At 50.9% G+C, this 25,174-nt stretch overlaps 2 protein-coding genes and 1 non-coding gene across 5 annotated transcripts in view; 1 reads left to right on the top strand and 2 right to left on the bottom strand.

The window, feature by feature from the left end:
- Positions 1-8,282, top strand: part of OLFM2 (olfactomedin 2) — a 98,670-nt gene extending 90,388 nt beyond the window's left edge. For 2 of the 3 annotated variants that reach the window (XM_066272672.1, XM_066272652.1), the window contains exons 2-7: positions 1,371-1,520; positions 1,596-1,652; positions 3,543-3,689; positions 3,916-4,135; positions 4,450-4,556; positions 5,658-8,282. In XM_066272672.1, coding sequence (XP_066128769.1) covers positions 1,371-1,520; positions 1,596-1,652; positions 3,543-3,689; positions 3,916-4,135; positions 4,450-4,556; positions 5,658-6,335 — 1,359 coding nt within the window. In that variant the 3' untranslated portion in view covers positions 6,336-8,282. The remainder of the gene's footprint in view (positions 1-1,370; positions 1,521-1,595; positions 1,653-3,542; positions 3,690-3,915; positions 4,136-4,449; positions 4,557-5,657) is intronic. The other variant, XM_066272662.1, reaches the window with a different exon arrangement.
- A 2,101-nt stretch (positions 8,283-10,383) lies between these two features.
- On the bottom strand, positions 10,384-23,344 carry PIN1 (peptidylprolyl cis/trans isomerase, NIMA-interacting 1). The gene is made up of 4 exons (XM_066272638.1): positions 23,193-23,344; positions 20,988-21,200; positions 11,771-11,881; positions 10,384-10,998 (listed from the first exon to the last, which is right to left on the bottom strand). Exons 1-4 carry the CDS (start codon positions 23,248-23,250, stop codon positions 10,889-10,891), a joined length of 492 nt encoding a protein of 163 aa, XP_066128735.1. The 5' UTR covers positions 23,251-23,344; the 3' UTR covers positions 10,384-10,888.
- LOC136321706 (U6 spliceosomal RNA) lies at positions 17,866-17,976 on the bottom strand. Its single transcript, XR_010728832.1, has one exon. It is a non-coding gene; the product is annotated as a U6 spliceosomal RNA (small nuclear RNA).
- Positions 23,345-25,174: the final 1,830 nt, after the last annotated feature.

The following is a 25,174-nucleotide window of genomic DNA, read 5'->3' as shown; positions in this document are numbered from 1 at the left end:
GGCTTGTGAAACGCAGTCATGATTGATCCCTGAGTTATCTGAGTGATATAAACTAAATGGAAGTTTAATTTAGGAGGAGTTTGTTTCAACACAGGTCACCTGCAGTCAGTTCCCTACATTCAGATGGCTTCCTGTGTCTGCCTCAGGACAGTCTCTAGCCATGGGAGTGTGCTGGGTCACCTGCACAGGGCAGAGGGGTTGAGGGCCCAGAACGATTCCAGATGATGACATGCATAGCCCTGCTTCATCAGGCCCTGGACATTTCTGAGGTGTTCTATACAGTCTCTCAGCAGAATGGAGCCCCCAGTTCCCACAGCATAATCAGCTCATTGATACATTATTTATTGGCTTTCCTCCTTTCCCTGTGTCACCTCCTTACTTTCTCACTGTGCTCCTAGAGTCAGATAAATAAACTACCTGCACTCAAAAAAATACTTAGGAAGAGTCTGAAGGTGATAGCTTCTATTCAATGGCCTGGAAGTCTGTGAGGATTGTCACCCTTTGTCCATTACTTTGCCTGAGCTTCTCAGGAACAGGGGCAGAGGTGTGTGTGTGTGTGGGACAACAGTAGAGCTGTGTTTAGTGGCCTCTGAGGTATATCCAGAGCTTATGTGTCACCCTGGGCTAGGGAAGCAGAAAGGGAGGTCCAGGTTTAGATGTCAGGTTGATCAGGGCTGTTTCTTTTTTTTTTTTAATTTTTTAAATTTTCTGAAGTTGGAAATGGGGAGGCAGTCAGACAGACTCCTGCATGCGCCCGACCGGGATCCACCCGGCATACCCACCAGGGGGCGATGCTCTGCCCATCTGGGGCGTTGCTCTGTTGCGACCAGAGCCATTCTAGCGCCTGAGGCAGAGGCCATGGAGCCATCCTCAGCGCCTGGGCTAACTTTGCTCCAATGGAGCCTCGGCTGCGGGAGGGGAAGAGAGAGGCAGAGAGGAAAGAGAGGGGGAAGGGTGGAGAAGCAGATGGGCGCTTCTCCTGTGTGCCCTGGCTGGGAATCGAACCCGGGACTCCTGCACGCCAGGCCGACACTCTACCACTGAGTCAACCGGCCAGGGCTGAGCAGGCTTGTTTCTAATGGTGGTTATGGAGACAATGTTGTGTGTGCAAACGTGTGTGAGAATCAATTCCTGTCTTGTGGAAGGGCTCGATTCTCACAATTCCTTGCTGTGTTTTTTAACCCTTCTTGCCTCAGTCTTGTCATCCATAAAATGGGGTCCCATGCATCAGGCACTTAGCATGTGGTCTGGCACATTCTAAGGGTTCAGCAAAGAGCGTCTGTTGTTTCTTTGTGTCCCCTTTCTCCCCCAGTGGGGGTGGGTGAGTCCCTCACTGGGTTCCTGCTCTCTAATCCCTGACCTCCCCACAGACCCTCTTCCAAAGCCCAGAGGAAGGCTGGCAGTTGTATACTTCAGCCCAGGCCCCTGATGGGAAATGCATCTGCACGGCTGTGATCCCTACACAGAGCACCTGCTCCAGAGATGGCAGGAGTCGGGAGCTGAGGCAGTTGATGGAGAAGGTAAGAACCTTCCAGGTTCCTTGTGGAAGCTGGGGAAATCTCTCAATGCCCATCCTGCCCTCTGCCCCCATCCAGGTCACATCTAGCCATGCAGGATATGCAGAGCTGGAAAATGCCCTGTCCGCCCTCCAGGTAGATGTCTTAGTAATATCTGTTCTGTGATATTTTGGAGAAGCTGAGTACTGTGTGGTGACTGAGAACAGAGGAACCAGTGGCAGCCTCTGTGTCTCCTGCGTGTGTCGGCTCCAGCCCCATTGTGCATACTCCACTTAGCCCTTCCATTTGCCAGGCTTACCTGCTAAGAAGGTGTTTTATGTCCCTTAGGGAGAGGTCTCACTCTCTATCCCAAGAAGCTTGTGTAAAGATTCCTCTCCCTTCTGACTGTGGTCAATAGAAAATGGTCTCCATTCAATACATACCTTTATAGACTTCGTGCCCTTTATAGACTGATTGCTATCCCTTGCAACTGCCTAGCTGACTGCCCATTAGACAATTCTAGTGTTGGTGTTAAGGGACCAGCTACCTCCCACCATCATCCTGTAAAGGAGGCCGCTGAGGCTTGGCAGAGGACAGAAGAAACCCTTCTCGGCACAAGACTCCCACCCCTTAACTCCGCAGGATCCTGCCCCACCCACAACATCAGAACTGCTTTCTCCAACAGTTTGGGACATTCATGTGATGTCCTCTGATTGTTGACAGTGGCTGTACAGTGTTCTGTGGTGGCCAGGGTAGGTATCAGGCTGTTGAGTTTCTGAGAACTTCCAAGTGTCACATGGAAAGTTTGTGTATTTCAACAAGCATCCAGTGTTGCCTTTGAGTTCACATTAGTCAGGTGGGGCTCGCCTTGGCCATGTGCAGCTCACTTTACCCAGGTGGAGGTGGGAGTTAGGAGGTCCTTAGTCTCGGTTAGGAGAGGTCAGAACTAGGGAATTTTAGTTACTTATTTAGCCAAAAAGTATTTATTAAGTATCTGCTTAGGACCAATGCTGCACACTAGGGATTCAGCTGTAGACATGCTGGATACCGAGTTTGCCTCTGAAAATCCCATCTGAAGGAGGCTGACAAGTAAGACCATTCCAGATAATAGTCATAGCCAGGAAGATACCAGTCGGGTAAGGGGGGAGTGGCTGAGCAGCTACTGAGACTGTGGTCAGAGAAGGCCCTTTTGAGGAGGTGATGCTGGAGTTGAGTCCTGAAGGGTTAGAAGGAGCCAGCTCTCTGAGATGATGGAAGCAGTGCTCCAGGTAGTCACTCCAGGGGACCAGTGAGTGCAGAGACCCTGAGGAGGGAAGGAACTTGGAGTCTGTGAAAGTGAGGGCTGGTGGTTGCAGTGGATGAGTATAGAGAGGAGGCAGGTGAGGGGGCAGAACTGGCCTGCAGGGTCTACAGGGGAAGGAGGTGATCCACTCTTCCTTTTAAAAAGCGCCCTCTGGCCTGACCAGGCGGTGGCGCAGTGAATAGAGCGTCAAACTGGGATGCGGAAGGACCCAGGTTCGAGATCCCGAGGTCTCCAGCTTGAGTGCGGACTCATCTGGTTTGAGCAAGGCTCACCAGCTTGAGCCCAAGGTTGCTGGCTTGAGCAAGGGGTCACTCAGTCTGCTGTAGCCCTGGTGGTCAAGGCACATATGAGAAATCAATCAATGAACAACTAAGGAACCGCAACGAAGAATTGATGTTTCTCATCTCTCTCCCTTCCTGACTGTCTGTCCCTATCTGTCCCTCTCTCTGTCTCTCCCTCTGTTTCTGCCAAAAAAAAAAAAAAAAAAAAGTGCCCTCTGTCTGCTGTGTGAACTAACTTTTGGGGGCTAGGGTGGGAGCAGGAGGCCAGGGAGGAGAGAAGAGAGGTGAAAAGTGATGGTAGCCATTCCAGCTGGAGCCAGTGAGTGGATTGGGCATGCCACTGGGAGGCTGCTGGTAAGATCAGCGGAGGTTGCTTGGGTGTTTGCCAGGTCTTGTCTGTGGCATCTCTGGGGAGGGTGTGGGGGCAGGAGTCTGGCTGTCTCTAACCCTTCCAGTCCCTAGGTCCAGAATGTCTCCCAGTCCATGGAGGTCTTGGAGTTGCGGACATACCGTGACCTCCAGTACATGCGCAGCATGGAGACCCTCATGCGGAGCCTGGATGCACGGCTCCGGGCGGCCGATGGGTCCCTCTCAGCCAAGAGCTTCCAGGTGGGTCCTTCTGCATTTGGGCCAGAGATCAAAGGAAGAATGGGAATAGTGCCCATTTTTCTGAGAGTGGGATCACATTTGGGAAGATTGAGGGTTGGCTGGGATCGAGGGTGCAGAATAGGCCAATGTCAAAGATAAGGGGTGAGGTTATAGGTCAAAGGTTCGGGGCATATGTGGGTCAAATGTTAGGAGTAAGGATTAGCGACAGTTCCATCTTGGTGGGCAGGAGCTGAAGGACAGGATGATGGAGCTGCTGCCCCTGAGCTCAGTCCTGGAGCAGTATAAAGCAGACACGCGGACTATCGTGCGTCTGCGGGAAGAGGTGAGGAATCTGTCCGGCAGTCTTGCAGCCATCCAGGAGGAGATGGGTGCCTACGGGTACGAGGACCTGCAGCAGCGGGTGATGGCTCTGGAGGCCCGGCTCCATGCCTGTGCCCAGAAGCTGGGTATGCCTTGACCCTTGACCTTTACCCCTGACCTCCATGTCCAACTCCAATACCACCTGTGTACATAGAAGCTAGACAGTTTTGACCTCTTTGATCCTTGACCTCCCTTGTCAAGGCCAAAAATAGACCCCAAAGCTGGAAATGGCCCTGACCCTTAACTTCTTGCTCCTCACCCCCAACTTAACTCCATTTTGGAACTAGATCTGCTTTCACCCCTGGTCCCAACTCTTCCCAGTCCCACCTGATCCTTGCCCTGCCTCCCTTGGGCTCTCTCCACCCCCTACTCCCTTATTCTCCCTGTTCCTACCTCCCAGGCTGTGGGAAGCTGACTGGGGTCAGTAACCCCATCACCATTCGAGCCATGGGGTCCCGCTTCGGCTCCTGGATGACCGACACGATGGCCCCCAGTGCGGATAGCCGGGTGAGTTCTGTTCCATCCCAGGGGTCAGAGCCTGGGAGGGCTATGGACTGTGGCTGCCCGTAGGTACCTGGTGATTTCACACCAAAGATTCCCCAAAGTGTCTTGGGGTCTCCAGGGCCCTTAGACTTCCCCTCAACTGTTTAGAGACTACCAAGTGATCAAGGACCTCTAGCTCTATGAATCTCCACGTCTGTTGACCTCTGATAATTGTATAGACTAATGGTTATTGTACTACTGACCAGCTCCCAATGACCACTGACCTTTAAGAAACTACCTAATAACCACAGCCTTCGTAAGGACTAGAGACCCTGCTGCCCCACCCAGCACTTCAGTGGCCTATGGACTTCCAGTAGCCTCGAGGTTCACAGTTACCCATCTGACTCACAGGAACCATCCATTAACTGCCCAGTGACTATATTAGTGACTGATATCCTAGTGATTGATATCCTTGCCATGAACACTGGCCTCCTGGGGATTATGGTGGTTCAACCAGGTGGTGAAGAGCTTGGGTTTGGGACCACTTGGGTTTGCATCTCAGTTCAACGAATTCTTAGTTGTCCAAGGTTTCTTAAGTCTTGGGTACTCAATTTTCTTATTTTCAAAAAGGTTGTATGATAATGTTGGCATTAAGGTTTTTAATATGCTTAGCTCAATAACCAGCCCCAATAAGGGCATTAGGGATAATGAATGTGCTGATAAGTGATGATGATGGAGATGCTGATGACAGGCTTGGTCATCTTCGTGGTTGCAGGGGTTACCATGAGCAATGAATTCAAGTGATGCCTCATCACCCAATGGCTATCCAATAGCCGATGACCAGTAAATTCCTGGGTCCAGTGAGTCCCCAGAGACTGCAATTTCTCCTGATCCTTGGGGATCAAGCACCATCCATTTAGTGTGTGTTTAAGACCAATGGCACTCCCTGATCAAATGATCCCAGTCACTGGGACTACAATAGGTCACTGGTTGTCCCATGACTGACTAATATAATGACCACTTAGTGATTGTTGATCCCTAATGACCACGGTTGATTCCTGAGGGGTTGCTAGAGACTTTGGGTCATTGTCAGTGGTCCCCCAGTGACCAGTGGCTCTCTCATAGGTCTGGTACATGGATGGCTATTACAAGGGCCGGCGTGTCCTGGAGTTCCGCACTCTGGGAGATTTCATCAAAGGCCAGAACTTTATCCAGCACCTGCTGCCCCAGCCGTGGGCTGGCACAGGCCACGTGGTGTACAATGGCTCCTTGTTCTACAACAAATACCAGAGCAATGTGGTAGTTAAGTACCACTTCCGCTCACGCTCTGTGCTGGTGCAGAGGAGCCTTCCCGGGGCTGGTTACAACAATACCTTTCCCTATTCTTGGGGAGGCTTCTCCGACATGGACTTCATGGTGGATGAGAGTGGGCTCTGGGCCGTGTACACCACCAACCAGAATGCAGGCAACATTGTGGTCAGCCGGCTGGACCCGCACACTCTCGAGGTTATGCGGTCCTGGGACACTGGTTACCCCAAGCGCAGCGCTGGTGAGGCCTTCATGATCTGTGGCGTGCTCTATGTGACCAACTCCCACCTGGCTGGGGCCAAAGTCTATTTTGCTTACTTCACCAACACGTCCAGCTATGAGTACACGGACGTGCCCTTCCACAATCAGTACTCCCACATCTCCATGCTGGATTACAACCCCCGGGAGCGGGCCCTCTACACCTGGAACAACGGCCACCAGGTGCTCTATAACGTCACCCTTTTCCATGTCATCAGCACTGCTGGGGACCCCTAGAGGGCCACCAGGGGTCCTTTCTACTCTGCCTGTGTCCCTTCAAGTTGATCTGTCTCTGTGGTGCCCCACTGCCCCCTTTTTTCTCCCCCTGCTTTTTGGCCACCTCTCATTCTCTGCCTCTGTATTTCTACCGGTGTATTCTCAATGTAGTCTCTTTTCCTTTATCGATCTGATTTTGAGACTCCAGTTCTTTGTTATTCTGCCTTTTTATTGATGTCCCTCTGTCTTTCTTTTTATTGATCTGACTCTCCAGATCGTTTCATCTCTGCCTGTCTCATCCTTCCCTCCCCTCCCTCTTTGCTTCCCACCCATTCCCTTCTCCCTCTGCTGAAACCAAGGAGTTGAGTGCATGGATCTGTTTCTTTTTATTTTTATTTAAACCTTTTCTTTCTGGGTTGCCAGAATAAATGGGTCCTTTGACATTTGATGCTTTGGCTGCTCTGTGTGTCTGAAAGGGACAGAGGAGGCAGTGGTGGAGGGTAAGTCCAAGCTAGAAACCCCTTCTGCTAGATTTCACTGGTTCATGCAGCAAGCTCTGGAACCAGGGCAGGCAATCCCAGCTGAGGGGCAGGGAGCAGGGTGAGCCCTTTGGGGAAATAGGCAAAGTTGTTTCAATCGAAAACAATTTGTTTAAAAGCAATTTGATCCAAACACCAGAGAATTCTATCACAATGAAAACTAGCCTCAAATGAATATTCTCTGTCATTCATTTTTTCACTCATTGATCACTCTGGTTCATTGCTGAGCTGTGTGACAACTTTTTAAGTGAGATTTTAACAATTTGGCTGCTTTTAAGAGGACACAGTGTAGACTTTTTCCTTTTTTTTCTTTTTGCTTTGTAATTTCAAAATCATTTTATATGAGTCACAATTGTTCTGAGTTGATTCATAACAAATGGCTAGAAGCAGCCTGAGGTGCACTGGGTCCTTCAGCTGAGCATCCTTTACCTGGAAGGGGCTGGGCAGGCAAAGCTAGGAAGTATGGGGACAGGAAGGGGTGCGAGAAGGAGTCAGGTAGAGATGAAGAAGCTGAGGCCAGATCTTCAGGAGTACAATGGCTGATCAAACTACTGGGGGAGCTGTGGGGTCACAGAAAGGGAAGAGCAGATCCCTGGTGGCCTGGGTAAGACAGACTGCAAGGCGAGTGGGGCCAGTGCTTGGGAACAAAGGTAGTACTGTCCACCACAGTACACAGGTCCCACTGAATCCTGAGCAGAAACCTTGTGCAGAGCCCCACGGGCCCAGGCCCCTTCCCCACCCTGCTGAGGCCACAGAGGCTGTAAAACCTGCTCCTGGGAGCTCCCCCCCTGCCCAGCTCTAATTAATGGCCTCTCTGATTAAATCATCTCTGCGCTGTGCTGGCATCTCTGGGAACTCGGGACACGGGGCCATTTTGTGAAGGAAACCAATGAATAATAAATGTGACTGCTAATGCACTCATCTAAAACCAGTTTTTAAAAATATCCTCAAGAAAAGCAATTAATTTCCATTTGAATTAACAAGTTTGATGGAGAAAAAGAATTGATTCCTGGATTAACATGTTGAGAGGCACTTTGCTCTGTACCTGCTGAAAAGGCACAGGGCTGGGATACTTTGAACATCGGCTCACCACCCCTCTGACTGTACTCACTTGGGGACAAATCTCCAAGGTAAGCTCAGGGTGGGTGGGGAACTGAGGACTGCTGAGTTCTAAAGTCTTTGTCCAAATACAAGCTCACACGAGAAAAGGGGTAGGTATGGGTGTGTCTGTCACCTACACATGGCAATGCTCAATCGGATGCCACAGGCACTGGGCATCATAACCCCCCACCCCGGCAGGCTTAGTGCTCCTTGTACTGGATATACTTATATGGATATACAGTTGAGCCTTCAACAACATGGGTTTGAACTGTGTGGGTCCACTAACATGCGTATTTCTTTTCCAATAAATATAAATGCATTATCTTCATGACTTTCTCAATAACATTCTTTAGCTTACTGTAAGAATACAGTATATATCATACATATAACATACAAAATGTGTGTTTGTTTCCATAAGGCTTCCAGTTAACATTAGGCTATTAGTACTTGGAGTTAAGTTTTTGGGGAGTCAAGTTATGTGTGGATTTTTGACTGCAAAGGGTTGGTGCCTCGTAACACTTGTGTTGTTCAAGTGTTAACTTGTTAACTATATATTCAACAAAGGACAGGCAGGAATAATTCCCCCACACTCCAACAGACCAGGGTCATCTGTCATCTGTTTTATGCCACCTTCTGCTCACTTCCCTCATGGACGTAACCTGGGAAAGCACTGTAGCCCATCCTGTGGTGGTACCCACATTAACCTGAGTTGAGGGGACCCCAACTGACCCTGCCCTGTGGCTACAGAAGCCTGGGCTGGTGCACAGGGACGAGGAGTGGACACCAGTCCCCTGGGATGGAAGGCTATACACTATTGTCACCATCCAGAAGGCCTGGGATTTATGGCCCCATTTCTGGGCAGAAGGGGGTAGAGGGAATGTGGAGCAGGTGAAGAAAGCCACAGCTACTGAATCATGAATCAACCCAGCCTGACACTGAGTGGGCTCTGGGGGCATATTTATCTAACGGTGACTTTCTTCTGCGTTTCGGTTTCAGCTGCTGCACATCTAGACAAAGGAAAAGGAGGGGGTCCACAGAGTCAGAGAGTCACCCTCAGATGGGGGGTATTCCCAGGGTCATACTGGACACATACCTAGAGATATTGGAGTTACACAGCTGGAGAGAGAGAGAGGGAGAAAGAAAGAGAAATGGATGCCCAGTGACACTGAGTGCCACAAAGAACACTTCCCTGCCGGCCAAACCGGGAAAATACACACCCCTCTCCCTGGCAGCATCTCAGCTGCCTGGGAGCCCAGGGACAGCTTCTCTGGGCCTTTGGTGTTGGAAGTGAGGCAGAAGTCCATTCTCTAGTGGTCTCTTTGCCTCAAAGCAGAACTTTGCAAACCCTCCTGCCCACAAGCACTCATCTCTGATCCTTCCCAGAGACACCTCTGAGTCAGGAAGGGTGTGACTACTCCCCCCGAAACCACAGAACTGTTGACACAAACAGTGGGGCAGCTTGCTGCCTGCCTTGTAGCCCCCACTGGAAGATTCTGCCAGGAGGTGTAGCCTACTAGCGGGCTCTCAGCCTGCCAGAGCTGAAATTCATTAAACCTTCCTAATGACCAATGCTCCAGCAGGCGACACAGAGAGTGATTGCTCCAAAAAGCTGCCAGATGGGAGTCTGCCTGCCCGGGTGACTATTGGAGACTCCAGCCTTTATTAGAGACTTGGCCCTAGAGGCCTCCCTTGGGGTCAAGCCAGGCAAGACTTTATTTCGCTCAGGTCCCCATGCCCTGGTAGCCTGCCATGTCCACGATGTAGTCTGGCCCTCATTAAGGGTGGGACAGAGTGGACATAACCACCTAACAGAGCCATTAACCCTCCTTAATGAACTCCGCCCCCAGCCCAGGCCCTGGCACATGGCAGCTGTGAGGAGGGGAAGTAGAGCAGGAAAGCCGCACCTGCAGTCCCACACCTCCCCCACCTGCCACAGGCATTCCCTTGGCCCCAACAGCCCCCTCCTCCCATGTTCTGGTTTCCCCATGATCTGCAGAAGTAGCAGGACCGAGGCACTACCTTCCACAAGAGCCTGTGGTATAACAGGAAGCAGGCATCAGGGTGAGGGGAATTGGGGGGGCGTGCAGAGAGCATTCAGCGCAGAGGGGTTTACACCTGGCACTCGAAAGACCCCCTGCAGATTTCCAGCTCCACCGGACCTGCTGAATCCAGAGCTGTGGGGTCAAGGCAGGGTCCTTGCATTCCAGAATACCCAGGTTTGAGGACCGCCGGTGGTGAACAGTGCCTCAGCTCCCTGGAGTCTGGCTGCTGGGATGAATTCCTGGAGGATGTCCGCAGGCCCAGGATGTGAGGCTTCTTAGGGAGGAAATACAGCCTGGACACTTGGACATGAGTGGTGGCAGCAGAGGATTGCTTCCCCAGACAGTGCCCCCTCCCCTCAGCAGGAGAAAGACACAGGACAGCAGAGCAGTGGTTCCAGGTTTAATGGAGGGCACAGAGGGTGCTGCATTGCTGCTCAGAGGGCCCGAGGCAGTAGCAGCCAGGGCCCAAGCAGAGCATTTGCTTTTTGCAATTTAATAGGGGAACATGGCATAACCAGAAATAACATAAGGCCCTCCTACCCCCGTCCTGGACCTGGGGGGACAAAGGACACCTCAGCTGACTAGGCCTTTCCTTTGGGACAGGTCATCCCCACCCCCTGGGTCTGGGAGCCCTGGAAGCCTCCACACCACCACCCTTCCAAATCAATTCCTAGAGAGGAGGGAGTCTGGCAGGGTCAGCCCCAGCCTGGGGCACAGGGGGCCCCAGTGGTGCAGAGCCCTCTCCAAGCCATTGGGGACAATAAATACTGTGTGACGTCAGCAGGGAGGGGCACCCATGCTTGGCTGGTGGAGGTAAGCAGGGTCTGCGGGTTAGCCACCCACCCAGCCCTGCCCCGCCCCACCCGCAGGCCTGGCCTGGGCCACCTGCCCCTCACTCCGTGCGTAGGATGATGTGGATGCCGGAATCCGTGAACACGGGCCCGCTCATCTCCCCCGTCCGAAGTGCAAAGGAAGCATCTTCAAATGGCTTTTGCATCTGACCTGGGGAAGTGTAAGAGATGATGTGTGTGTGGGGGGGTCAAGACCTCACAGAAGCTGGAACCAGGCAGGGCAGCCAGATGGGGCTCCCACCTGTGCCCAGCCTCATACTCATCTGTCACTTGGTTTATGGCCCTGTCACTGTGCTGAGCAGCCCAGTTGGAGGTGGCAAGGCCATTAAAGAGGCCCCAGGAAGCCCGAAGATAGCCTGAGGGATGTCAGGCAGAGCTGCTGTTGCTGGTGCGTACTTAGAGATACATTTTAGTGATGAATTAGTCTCCTAGGGCCCGTTCCCAGCCCCTGCTACAGTCTGCCCTGCCTGCCTCTGGGGGTGAGCGGCAACTCCTAGGTAGTTACCCCACACCATTCACCCCCATGCCGGTATCTTGGGGATGAAGGGAAGGAGGAGGATAAGGAGGTGGTGTTCTGGTCCCCTCTGCTCTTCCCTTCCCACTGCCCCAGCCAGAGAGGCCTAAACTCAGAGTTGCTGATCAGACCTAACCTGGCCTCACCCCTGGGGGGTCTCAGGGGCCTCTGATGGGGAAAAATGTTCAAAGAAACTGACTCCCCACCTGAAGAGGGGATGACACAGGGAGAAGTTCTGCAGTCATCCCAATCCCACACCAGCAAGGCAGCCTCTGAAGCCTGAAGGAGGGATTGTGCTGCCACCTAGTGGACCATGAAGGCCTATGCAGCAGGGGCCATCCCGCCCATCCTCTGCAGGCTGGTGGGCCAGAGGGTCCCCTGGGCTTGGTGGTGCCCATTATTTGCGCACCTCTGCTGAAGGCACCCAGGTCTCCCCTGGCCTTGGCCGAGCTGCAGTCACTGAACTGTGAAGCCAGAGATTCAAAGTCCTCCTCTCCCGACTTGATCTTCTGGATGTAGCCTGTGGACACACATGGCATGAGGCACACAGGAGACCTCCACATCAGGGGCGGATGGGCCAGGGCAGAGGGCTTCAGACGGAGGGTGGCACATTACTTAAAATGGAACTGTGCAACCTCTGCTCTACTGCGTATGCCCATACATGCATGTGATTATTTGCCACCCCACATGCTAACAACACACATCAACAAATGACTTCTCCCTGCACACATGTACAGTCATGCCTGGAGTCACAAGTATCCATGAAGTGGTGCCTTCCACACGCATGTGCACTGTGATCCTGCAGTAACCTCAACAGCCATGCTGGTCTCACAACCCATTCTTAAACTCCTGCTCCCTTTATTATTCCTCTCCCCCATGCCACACGAATGTAACATGAGCTTTAGCATGATCTCATTCCTCCTCCCACATGTTCTGAGAAAATCTATCTAAAGGCCCCAATGCAGCCTGACCTGTGGTGGCGCAGTGGATAAAGCATCGACCTGGAAATGCTGAGGTCGCAGGTTCGAAACCTTGGGCTTGCCTGGTCAAGGCACATATGGGAGTTGATGCTTCCAGCTCCTCCCCCCCTTCTCTCTCTCTGTCTCTCCCTCTCCCCTCTAAAATGAATAAAAAAAAAAAAGGCCCCAATGCAGGAAACAGGACAGTTAAGAGGGGTGCTAGAAACTGTACCCTCCCTAAAAATTCCCAGGGCAATGGTGGAAAAGTTTTCTAGAAGCTACGAAGAGAAAGGCAGAAAGCCAGGATGTGAGCCCAGCTCTGCCAGAGGAGCCGGCCGAGTCCTCAGCCCCTCTCACTGGGGTTTCATGAAGAGACCATAGGAAAGGACACATGTAATTTCCATGGACTATGGCCCAAGAGGCAGCAGACATGGTTATTCTCCCAGCTTCCCCAACAGAATGCTGGCAGAGTACCAATTCTCTGTGCAGCCCGAATTGTCCCTACTACTAGGTACCAATTTCCACTGAACAGAAGGAGGCTGGGGGTGACAGGAAGGAAGGAAAAGACGATGGAGGGAAAAAGCTCCCAGCAGAGGGTGCCGGGGGCAGCAACGAGCATCGCCATGACTCTCTTTTGGGATCAGAACACAGAGGACTCTTGTGTGTGCAGTTAGGGAGGAGCCAACAGCTACTCTTTTGAGTCCAAACAGGAGACCATGGAGCCAGTACCCACCCTTCCCTCCCTGAAATGACCCCGTCCTGCTCTGACCAGCTAGCTGCCCTGGCACCACATGAATGAGCGTCCCTGCCAGTCTGCTGCCTGTGCCAACAGGCTCAACCACTAGGCAGGCTCCCAGAACATCTGGCCCTAGACCTCCACTCAAGTTGGACCTGCATGACATTCCTGACAGCCACTCTCCTGGGGGTATTCTCCTTGAGGCCCCTGGGGGTACCCAGGGCCATGTACCCACCGAGGTTAGCAATGGGGCACCAGCCCATGTCAGATGTTAGGGTCATTCTGTCACACCTGGCAGGGGTTTTTTGCATATCACTGTGATGCTTTGGCCTGTGGTTCCTGTATGACCTAAACAAGGCTGTGACACACCTGCCTGTTATCTGTCTGAACACCACAGGCACATTGCTGATTAATCTACCTGGTACTCAGTCCCCACCACCCAGCCAAGGGCCATCTGCCTGATGCTGGGCTGCTACAAACTTCACCAGGCTCATCAGACTCCTGTTTGACCTCAAGGTCACTGACACCTATCTGCCAGGGACCATACTTAAACTGGCATGACCATGACTGTATGCCCATCACCTGTCTCACTGCTTCTCACAGCAGCAACCACAGTGTCCTGGTATCTGATCTGCTTGATGCTCCCACAACCATCCCAGTCACGCCCGTCTTTCCCATGTCCTTGTCACTCTTAACCTTATCCTCACCATCCCTTTGCCTCTGAGGCTGAATCATTCGTTATTTGTGATCAGACCAGAGTGACATGCAACACAGTGCTGGGCATGGAGTGAGAACTTGAAGAATGTACTTGCTGTTTCTATTCTCCCCTCCACGCTGGCAACATGCACCATGATGAGGTCGTTCTTCTTTGCCAACTGCCCATTCTGGTCTTCCCTGCTGGCACATCTCAGTCTGGTCTGGCCACCATGGTGATGGGCTCCTTGCACAGGCAGACTCACCGATGTGACAGAAGCCCCACTTGCTATGGTGGCTTCTGCCCATAATGCCCTGGTGTCGTCAGAATACTTCCCTGGGGCTGCTAGGTGGTGTCTCTGTGCCCAATGCATCTGTAGGTGACTCCAACCTGTACCAGATGTCACTAGGATACCCCTGCTCCTCCTCTCCCTGCCTTCTGGTTATCTCCTTGCCTTCACCCTAGCAGTACCGTGGTCCCCCCCCCCTCTTCTGTTGCCCGCCTGGGAGTCCTGAGCATGCTGTGCACTGCCCCTCTCCTGTGTACCCCTGCCTGCCCCAAAGAGGCACCCAGCACCTGCAGAGCTGGGCCTAGACCTGGGCCCACTACAAGCACTACCTGGCCTTATTGTCTAGCAGCTAAGGCTGTGGGCATAACTGCAGAAACCCTCAAGACTAGACGGCCTAGCCAAGAAGCACACACACTGTGTGTGCAAGCGCTACCAGCTGAAAAATCAGATAAAAGTGAAGCTTTTAACCACCTCTTGCCCCACAGTTTACAGCACGCAAACCTTTCTCTGACCAACCAGCTCTTTCAGAAAACATTCTGCTTGGATGGAGTCTGAAATGACATTTAAAGAACGCTTCCCTCCTGATTTCACCCTTCTAGAAGCTAACCTTCAGGGATTTGGTCTAGGCCACGAGCCAAGATGCAAGATAGAGACCTTTGTGTCCCTGCAGCTCAGTTTCATACCTCCCATGGCATCCCTCCCAGTCCTGCCCTGCTTCTCTGCTCCTCTCACCTACCCGCCACCTCAATGGTGTCCATCATGCCACCCTTGCTTAGGCATCTTTTCCCATCTAAAGCTTGCCTGCTGTATTCTGGTCTCACCTGGGACCTGCCTCATATTGGGAGGCCAGGGGCAGGGTTGGCCTTGCTCACTGCTGTGTCCCCAGAACCTGGCACTGTACACAGAACAGCTGTTCACTAATATTGAAGTAATTAATGAATAAGTGAGATAGAAACAGGCCACAGGAAGGAGGGAGAGGGATCTGCCACTGGGCTACAGGCAGAAATGCCAGAATCTCATAGTTTTTCTGTGAACCTCAGGTCCAGTGTTAAGGAGGAGGCCAGAAAGTAAGTACAAACCAAACCCCCCAGCCTTCTCCTAGCAATACCCTGGCCTCACTTGACTGCATCAACACCACAGTCACTGAGGCAGCACCCAACCAACTCTCACATGACAGAGCTTGGATTGGGACACTGACTTAGAGCTCAGCAGACCAGGGTGGCCTCCCACGGAGTTCCCAGTCTGGAGCACCTTCCACCCGCTTCTGGGAGTTCAGAGCCCCTGACACAGGATGTACAATAACACAGCATCTTCCTCTGTGGGCAGATCACAACAGCCTGAGACTGAGGAGGGTGGACTCTGAACCTTAACTGCTATGTTCAGACCCCAGGTTTACTGCTCCTGAGCTCTGTGACTCTGGTGGGTGCGTATCCCTCTTGAAGCCTCACTTGTCTGACCTGTAAAACGGGCTAATTGGCAGCTCCTAACTTGAAGGGCTCTTGTGAGGAGTAAAGAAGTTGCTGCTGGATAGGCCCTGGCCTCAGTGGATAGTGCTGGCCCAGTGTATGGACATCCTGAGTTCGATTCCTGGTCAGGGTACACAGGAGAAGTGGCCATCTGCTTCTCTCCCTTCTCTCCCTCCCTCAGTCAGTGGCTGTTGATTCAAGCATCGGCCCCAGACGAGGGTTGCCAAGTGGATCCTGGTTGGGGTGCATGTCTCCCTTCCTCTCACTTGGAAAAAAGAAAAAAAAAGAGCCTGACTAGACGGTGGTGCAGTGGATAGAGGGTCAGACTGGGATGCGAGGACCCAGGTTCGAAATGCCAAGGTCGCCAGCTTGAATGCGGGCTCATCAGCTTGAGTGTAGCACCACAGACATGATCCCATGGTCACTGGCTTGAGCCCAAAGGTCGCTGGCTTGAGCAAGGGCTCAATTGCTCTGCTGGAACCCCCAGTCAAGGTACATATGAGAAAGCAATCAATGAACTAAGGAGACGAAGGAGCTGCAGCAAAGAAGTCATGTTTCTCATTTCTCTCCCTTCCTGTCTGTCCCTATCTGTCCCTCTGTCTCTCTCATTTAAAAAAAAAAAAAAAAAAAGGAAGTTACTGTTAGTGTTGTTAGTGTGTCTGGCCTGGCCCAGAGCAAGCCTCTGATAGTTGCTACCCGTCAGTCCCCATAATATGAACTGAACTGTGTGCCCCTAGTTCATGTGCTAAAGGCTTGACCCTCCAATGTGACTGTATTTAGAGATGAGCCTTTACAGAAGGTTAAATGAGGACATGAAGGTGGGGCCTTGACCCAATAATTAGTGTCCTTATAAGAAGAAACACCAGAGAGCTCCATCTCGCTCTCTCTCCACATGGGCATGCACTGAGGAAAGGCCATGTGATGATACAGCAAGAAGGCAGCCGTCTACAATTCAGAAAAAGAGCCCTCAACAGAAACAGAATCAGTTAGAACCCTGATCTTGGATTTCCAGTGTCCAGAACTGTGAGAAATAAAGACCTGTTGTCTAAGCCTCCCAGTGTCTGGTATTCTGTTATGGTAGCCCTGAGCTAATATAGCAAAATTACCTAAGGGAAAGTGAGTGAACAAATGGGGTGGTCTATGACCCTAAAAGGGTTTGGAGACAAAAAAGGGAAGCCTGGACAGGAAAAAGGTGACAAGCTTAGTTCTGTCATCCCAAAAGATCTAGCAGGAAGGGCCTAGAGCAGGGGTCCCCAAACTACGGCCCGTGGGCCACATGCGGCCCCCTGAGGCCATTTATCCGGCCCCCCACCGCACTTCCGGAAGGGGCACCTCTTTCATTGGTGGTCAGTGAGAGGAGCATAGTTCCCATTGAAATACTGGTCAGTTGGTTGATTTAAATTTACTTGTTCTTTATTTTAAATATTGTATTTGTTCCCGTTTTGTTTTTTTTTTACTTTAAAATAAGATCTGTGCAGTGTGCATAGGGATTTGTTCATAGTTTTTTTTATAGTCTGGCCCTCCAATGGTCTGAGGGACAGTGAACTGGCCCCCTGTGTAAAAAGTTTGGGGACCCCTGGCCTAGAGAGACCAGAGACCCAGCCTGAAGCCAGCAAGCTGCAAGGGAGTGACTCATCTAGGGTGGGGAGATTTGACTAAAGGCACTCACTGACCCTCGACTGTGGGCATGGGTATGTTTGGGGGGACTGATGCTCACATCAGGGCCTCCTGGGAACCATCAGGCCCTGGGAATGTGGGGGCAGAGGGATGAAGAGAAGGTGAGGAGGGCTTCTCCATGGCCTGGCCTTTTCAGACAAGGACATTAGGAAGCTCAGGCAGCTGGTTCTTGGATCCCTGATAGCCTTGGCCACAGCCCAGCAGCTGCAGAAGAGCCTAAACTGAGAAAAGGAGCATCAGCAGAAAAACTGGATGCGCTGGTTCTCACCGCAGGCAGCTTGTCCCCTCGGGACTACAAGCACTGGCTCTAATGGTCACTGATGAGATTCCAGACCATGCTGCCAGCTAGAGTGTGCTGCTCAAATCCTCATCTCCTGATCACCTGGAACAAGCCCATGATAAGGGGAATACTCACTTTCATGAGAGAAAAAGGGAGATCTAAATGCCCAAACTCACCGACATGGTACCACAGCCTGCAGCTCGCTGCCCCCTCCTAACAACCCTGAAATAGGCCTGCCCCAGCCCCTTCTGTCTCAGGACACTGAGGCCCAAAAAGAAAGTTTAATGCCAAGGTTACTGTGTCCCACTGGCCTCCTGTGTTCTTGCTCACAGCTCTTTCCATCAGCCTCAGGGAAGCAGCAGGGGCTGCCTGTGAGCAAAGGCCTTGTCTTTTATTGTTTATTTCAAATATGGAACACTTCACAATCTGCATGTTATCCTTGCGCAGGGCAGGGGCCATGCTCACCTTTGCTGTATCGTTCCAATTCTAGTACATGTGCTGCTGAAGCGAGCACAATAAGGCCGTGTCTTGACCTTGCTCCGCCCATGTGCCTAAATGACTGAGGTCAAGGCTCCACCACAGATTGTGAGTGCCAGATACTGAGCCCACTGCTTTGCTGAGCTCTCCCTGGATCTTCATGGCCACCTTGTTCCCATTTTGCAGAAAAGGAAACTGAGGCTCTGAGAATGAACACACTTGCTTAAGGCCACACAGCTGGCACCAGGATCCATCTCTGTGTGACTCCAGGGCAGGTCATACTGGCTGCGACCTTATTCCACGCCCTGTCCATCTAATCTGTCACCCACTCCTTTAGATCCTGCCTCCTAAATCTCTCTAGAATCAGCTCTACCCTCCCACCCACCTCCAAGTTCAAGTCACATCATCTCTAGTTACAGTTCCTCCCACAGCTTCTATCAGGACCTCCACCACAGGTGGGCATGCCCTACTGCTGCTAACCTTAGTTTGCATCCAGCTACCAGAGAGCCCAGCAGCTTACTGGAAGCACGGTCTCCCCCATACCTGTAATGCTCCCCAAGACCCAAGCTGACCTCTGCACTCTTAAGCCCCCACCAGTGTCAGCCCCAACTGTCAATCCTAGAGATGGGGGAGACATCCTCATCGGCCACTCCCAGGCAGTCCTCCATAGCCTGACAGTTTCTTTCTAAGTCACAATGAGATCTCATTATGCCAACCTGTTATCTCTTGCCAAGATTGTCCCAAGAGTTTCTGTCTCTGGCCTGGCTGCTCTGCTGGAACCTAAGCCCTCTCCCAGTTGCCTCCCCAAAATCTCTTCCTCAGGTCTCAGCCTGAGTCCCTCCCCAGAATGCACCTGTTCCCAAGACCCCTCTACCAGCAGTGATACCTTTTGCCACTCAATCTCAAATGCCTGTCATCTCTTGCTTATTTTCATGTGGTCCAGATGCCTCAGAACTGGGAACACTTAAGATGGGAGGACCAAAGACAGCTCAATATTCCCTCTGGGCTTTCCCCACCCACTTCCTCCTTTCCCCCTGGGGCAAGCCAGAACCACCCACTTTCCCTTCACTCACAGTTGGTCCCAGCCAGCCTGGGCTCTGGACTTCTGGCTTCCCTGGCCCATCACCCTCCAGCCACACATTTCTGAAAGCATACCATTGCAGGGCCCCTTTCAGGCTCATATTTGACCATGTGTTTCCTGCCCTCACCAGGAAGATCTCAACTCTTCGCCTCACTCTGGGCTCCTTGTCAACCTAGCCAGTCCCTCTTCAGTCCCCTGCAGAGCCTTGCCAAGTTCTGTCCTTTCCTCTGCCAGGAATCCTTCTCGCTTATTGGTTTATGAAACAATTCTGTGAGTGTCAGCATGGGCCTGGCTACGTGTTGGATGGTGGGCATACAGTGGGGAAAGAGACAGATTCAATCCCTACCCTCACGAAGCTCAGGAGGTGAGCTTTACAATCTGCCTTCAATATTCTGTGTTAAGAACTCAGATCCTCTCTACAATGTTATGAGGTATGAAACTAACAGGTGCCATTTACTGTGCCAGACAATATATGGGGGTGGGGGTGTGTGTGTAAGAAATATCCCACAGGCCAAGTACTAGACCAAGTGATACGATATGTAAACAATAGTTAAACTGATTGTGTATCTTTGCCAGGCCTGTGCTAATAACAACAATCATAATCACCGCTAGCATTTATAGAACATTTACTAGATGCCAGGTGCTGTTATTCATACTTTACTGTAGTAAGTAGGTCGGAGTCTTTATAATTACCCTCTGAGGTAGGTTCTATTATAATACTGATTTTATAGGTGAGAGAGATTGAGACTTAGAGATGTTAAGTAACTTGTTCAAGGTCACACACCCAGGCCCTGGCAGAGTCAGATGGGAGCTCAGGCTGTCTGGGTGTGGGTGAGGGACCAGTTAAGTGGGGTAGGAGCAGCCTGGGAGAGGTCTGGGGTCTTTGGTGGGAGAGGCTGAGTGGATGATGAAATCACACATGACGTTCAGACCAGCACTATCCAACAGAACTTCTTGCAAGGATGTAAATGTTTTATATCTGCACTGTACAGAAAGGGATGTAAATGTTTTATATCGTTACTGTACAGAAAGGGAGCCACTAGCCACATGTAGCTACTGAACACCTGAAGTGTGGCCAGCGCCACTACAAAACCAATCTTTAATATCACTTAATTTTAATTAATTTAAATAGACAATAGCCAGATGTAGGCAGTGGTAGCCATACTGAACAGCTCTAAATTATGCTTTTGCCAACAATAGCCCACAGGTCAAAGACTATTACTTTTGTAAATTGTTTTATTGGCATATAGCCACACCTACTTTTTAATACTTTGTCTGTAGCTGCCACTATGTTACACAGCAGAGATTACAAAGACTGTAAGGCCCCCAAAACCTAAAATATTGACCATTTGGACTTTTAGAAGTTTGGCAACCACTGCTCTAGTCTGTGGAGAAAACAGAACAGAGCAAGAAACAGCCTCCTCACTCCAGGTAGAAGTAACTTACAACTGCTGGTCAGTTCTGTACTGTTACCTTTCTGACCTTCCTCCCCGCCTCCAGACCCACCACCGTATGTGCTGCAGAACCCTCTTGATATTATTGCCAACAATAGCTCCTACAGAATGAAGGCCCACTGTGTTCCATGCACTGTCTTATCCCACTGAATTTTCACAACGGCCCTCAGAGGCAGGTATATGACGACGTACATTTTATAGAGGTGAAAACTGAGTCTCAAGGAGTGACCTGGGTTCCCCAAGGCTAAAGCGCTTACAGGAACATAACTACTATCTTAACCCGGGTCTGCCAGTCCCCAAGGCTGGGCCCTCCTACTCCTATAGATGGAAAGAGAGGTAGTGCTGTGAGCCAGGCTCCTGTCATGTACAGGCACTTCCGTATTGGCCGATGCCACACCTGACAGCTGAGCAAGTTGGTGTGGAGGGTCTGGTGTGATTTCTATAAGGCTTGCTCTGGCCCCATGGGGGAGATGTACCCTTGTCCCCCCAGACCCTGTCTCCAGCCCTGCTCACTGTTGATCAGCTCCAAGGCCTCCTCCTTGGTTCGGGTGATCTTCTCTTGCCTCCAAGATGAAGGCCGCCGTGACTGGCTGTGCTTGACCAGCAGGTGTGAGCAGCGAACCCTGGTGGGTTCCCCCTGTCCATTTTTGCCTCCGCCACTGCTGTTGCCACTTGGCCGCTCCCATTGGCTAGCATTAGTGATGTGATTGAAGTAGTATACCCGGCCTGGAGGGAAAGGAGGTGGGAATTCAGCTGGGACTGCTCATAGTATACCACCCTAAAGCCAGAATAAGAGATTGGCCTATGAGATGCCACTATTTAGCAAAACCACTGTGTCCACCACCAGCCACAGGCCCTTAGAGAGCTAACTTTCTAGGTGGGGGCAGACTGGCACCAGTCAAGTAAATAACATTTGATAACTTCAGTCATTGTTAACTTTGAATAACTGAGGGTGATAACAGAGAAAGAGCCAGGGTAGGGGAGATGAAGTGGTTCACAGCATGCACTCAAGCCAGGCCCCCTATTCAAATCTGGCTCTGCCACTTAACTCACTGTATGACCAACCTTCCCCAGGCCCTGGTTTACTCATCTGTAAAATGGAGATGACAACAGTGTCTGCCTTTTCGGTTGTGGTAAGGACTGAACGAGTTCACATCTCTAAAGTGCTTAGGATAGCTCCTGATACACATTAAGAGTATGATAGCTATTACTATCTCCATTTTATAGATAACAACACTAGGTAAGGTTACCTGTGCTTCCAGGCACATTATGGAGGGAGGCAGAAATCTACCCAGGTGTGTCAGATACCAAAGCTCTGCTCTTTTCCCCTACAGGGTACTGTGCTGCACAACAAGGAGCCAGCATTACTGGGGGCCATAAGTTACCCAGGGATTGAAGAGCACAGAGTGTACATGGCACACAAGAAACTTGAAATGGGAGGACTCAGTAGAAAAGGGGTGTTACTGCCAGGGTTACATGGAGGACTTGTGCCCACCATTGTGAAGAGCTGGCTGTCATCCCTAAGGAAGACTGTCAGGATCAAGCCAAGCAGAAATGGCAGGACTGGTGACCCTGGGTTGAGCAAAGCACCAGGTTTATCCCACAGGTCACGGCCACAGGCCATGGCCACGGCTAGAGCAAAGTGAGCAAGGGCTGTGTCACTGATGGTCTCCAAAACCTTAGCAAAAAACTGTCCCTGAAAAATGGTTAAATGAGAGATAATGCCACGGAACTTCATGGGGTTAATGTGGAGAGTCGATGATGCATGCTAAGTGCTCAGTGGAGCGCCTGGTGTTCAATAAAACAGAATTATTGCTGCGACTATGATTACTAAAACAGAATTATTACTATGGGATGGAGGCAGTGGAGTATGATGCAGGGCCTGCTCTCTGCAGTTTATAGTGAGAAGGGCATGGGGCTCTGGATCAAACTGGTTCTAACCCAGCCTTCAGTCCACACCCTTTGAAATGAATGATCTTGAGCAAGTTCCTTACTTTTTTTGACCTCAGTTTCCTCACCTGCAAAACTGGGTTAAGGACCACAGATTCCCTGGGGTTGTGGCCATTCAGAGAAGACACTTAAAACGCTTGGCACAACGCGTGGAGCTGATAAAAGTGCCCTGTGGTTGACCATACTATTATGGATAAGCCTTAAAACAAACAAGAACAGGGACCCTTCTCAGGCAGAACATCACCATAGACTCCGTATGAGGTGTGGGTGGCAGGCGTGGTAGGAGGAATAGGTAATGCATCCGAGGACGGGCAACACCCTGGGGCCACACCCTGAGCATGGACCTGGGGTGTCCTCCCCGGGGGTGACCTTAGGGCCCAGCGGGATGCAGAAACGTCCCCACGTGTGGCCTTCCCCCCAACCCCCCCCCCCCCCCCCCCGCCCCGCAATACCAGGTGCAGTAGGCCGAAAGGTATAAGCCGGATCCGCAGGGCCAGGGCAATCGCCCGCAGAAATGCCGCAGGATCACCAGCCCCTCACCAACCCCCTCAGTCTGCTGAGCCGCCACGGCCCCGCCTTAGTTTTCTCCGGCTTCCCGGTTCCAGAGGCTCGAAGCCACCACAGGGTGGGCCGGGGCCGTTACCCGCGACGACGCGGAGGAGCCAAAACCCCACAAGAATCGGACGCTGGCGCCACGCCCGGGGGTCGAGCTCGAGCCTGGTTCCGCAGGCCTGCGCAGCCCCGTCCCAGCCCCGACCCCAGCGGCACCTGAGCTGCGGCTCATGCGCTTTTCCCAGCCAAGCGGCAGCTTCTCCTCATCCGCCATCTTCCCTCCTGCTGCAGCGCCTGCTCCACCTCCGCCGCACCGCCTTTGCCGCCCGCACCCGCCCACTGCCGTCGCCTATTGGCTGGGCGCACCTTGCACCGCTGCCTGGCAACGATTCTCATTGGGCATCTTAACTGAATTTCTGGCTTTCTATTAGGCAGAAGCGACAGTGGGTGTGCTCCCACCTCTTTTAGCTTGGCCCCGCCCTCTTCCTCTACTCGGCCCCTAACTGGTGAAGAAGGGATGCACTCCGCCTTTTCAACGCCCTCCGGCAAGCTTCAAAGAAGTCTCGACCCCTTCTTTGCGTCCTTAGCCACATTGCCCATCCGATTGGCTACTGCAGCAACAATTTCCGTCTTCCTAAATAGTTTACGGAGGGGTGCAGCCCCCCATACGAAAGTGTCTGGCTGGTGTGGAAGTAACGGCAGCCGAGGAGGTACTTGGGAGTTGCGGTGCTGGCTTTGCTGTTGCCATAGCAACACAGTTGCCTTGGTGATGAGCAACTAATAACCAGAAGGCTAAATTTGGTCCTCCATCTTCCCTCTTCCCACTTCTTGTCTCCAGATGTCCAAAACTAACCCACCCCCTTTTGCTTTTTGTGCAAAACTAACCCTTTCCCTATACCACTGCCTCAAACACCTTACACTTACCTTGGAACCTGCTTACTTCACTTATTTCCTCTCAAGCTGGCTCTTGCCTCCATCCTGATAACGTCGGTATTGGCACTGCCACTCAGTTGGGGACACAGGAGAAGATGCTGGTGGAAGAATGATGAATTGAATTTGGGTTACTTTAAAATGGAGTTTGAAGCGCCCATGGGACACTGGGGAGGTGGTTGGGGACCCCAAACTGGTGATAGATATGGAAGTCAAGACACAGGGAAGAGTTCATCAGTTCATCTATAGCATGGACCTTCGTGTGACTGTTAAAAAGAATGAGGCCCAGTAAGATAAAAAAACAGGGAAACAAAATAAAACAAACAAAAACAGTAAAAATGTTCACAAGAAAGTAGAGACAGGATGTGGTAGAAGGTTAAGAGCACTTAACAGTCATACTGCTTGAGTTCAAAGCCTGACTATACCATTTGCTAAGACCCTGAACAAATTACTTAACCTTTGCATTTCAGCTTTCCCATCTGCAAAATGAGGATAAGAAATAAAATAATTTCATACATACCTTTGATATCAAGATTAAATGAGTTAATTTTTACAAAGCACTCAAAAGAGTGCCTGGTCCATCCATAGTAAGGGTGTATTTTCTGGGTAGAAAAAAGGAAGTCAGAGTATGCACAGCATAGCAATTACAGTATAGTATGTAGAAAGCATAACAAAAAAATCAACAAAATTACATAAAATAATGATATTACTTACAGAAAGATATCGAAGCATTAAAAAAATCACAAAAAGCAAGCTGCTTAAGAGTATCAGAGTTAGAATATGTACAATTAACTCTGTGTAAAAACTATGTTTATATTGCAGAAAATTTCTGGATTCAATCAAATATGTTAATAACTACCACTGGTGATACAGGTGAAGGAAGAAATGAGCAACTTAAATGACATTTTGATTTTTTCACAAGTATGTATTAGCATAATAATCTTTCTTTAAAGTCTCAGTCAAAAAACTACTGGATCTGATGAATGAATTCTGCAAGGTGGCAGGATATAAAATTAATACTCAGAAATCAGAGGCATTTTTATATACTAACAATGAACTGTCAGAAAGAGAAATTAAGGAAGCAATCCCCTTCACCACTGCAACCAAAAAAATAAAGTACCTAGGAATAAATTTAACCAGGGAGATTAAAGACTTGTACTCGGAAAATTATAAAACATTGATAAAAGAAATCAGGGAAGATATAATACAAACAAGTGAAAGCATATACCGTGCTCATGGTTAGGAAGAATAAACATCATTAAAATGTC

Source organism: Saccopteryx bilineata, chromosome 1 (genome assembly GCF_036850765.1).
Source record: "Saccopteryx bilineata isolate mSacBil1 chromosome 1, mSacBil1_pri_phased_curated, whole genome shotgun sequence".
In the NCBI taxonomy this organism is placed as follows: domain Eukaryota; kingdom Metazoa; phylum Chordata; class Mammalia; order Chiroptera; family Emballonuridae; genus Saccopteryx; species Saccopteryx bilineata.
This window is presented reverse-complemented; position numbering and strand designations above follow the sequence as displayed.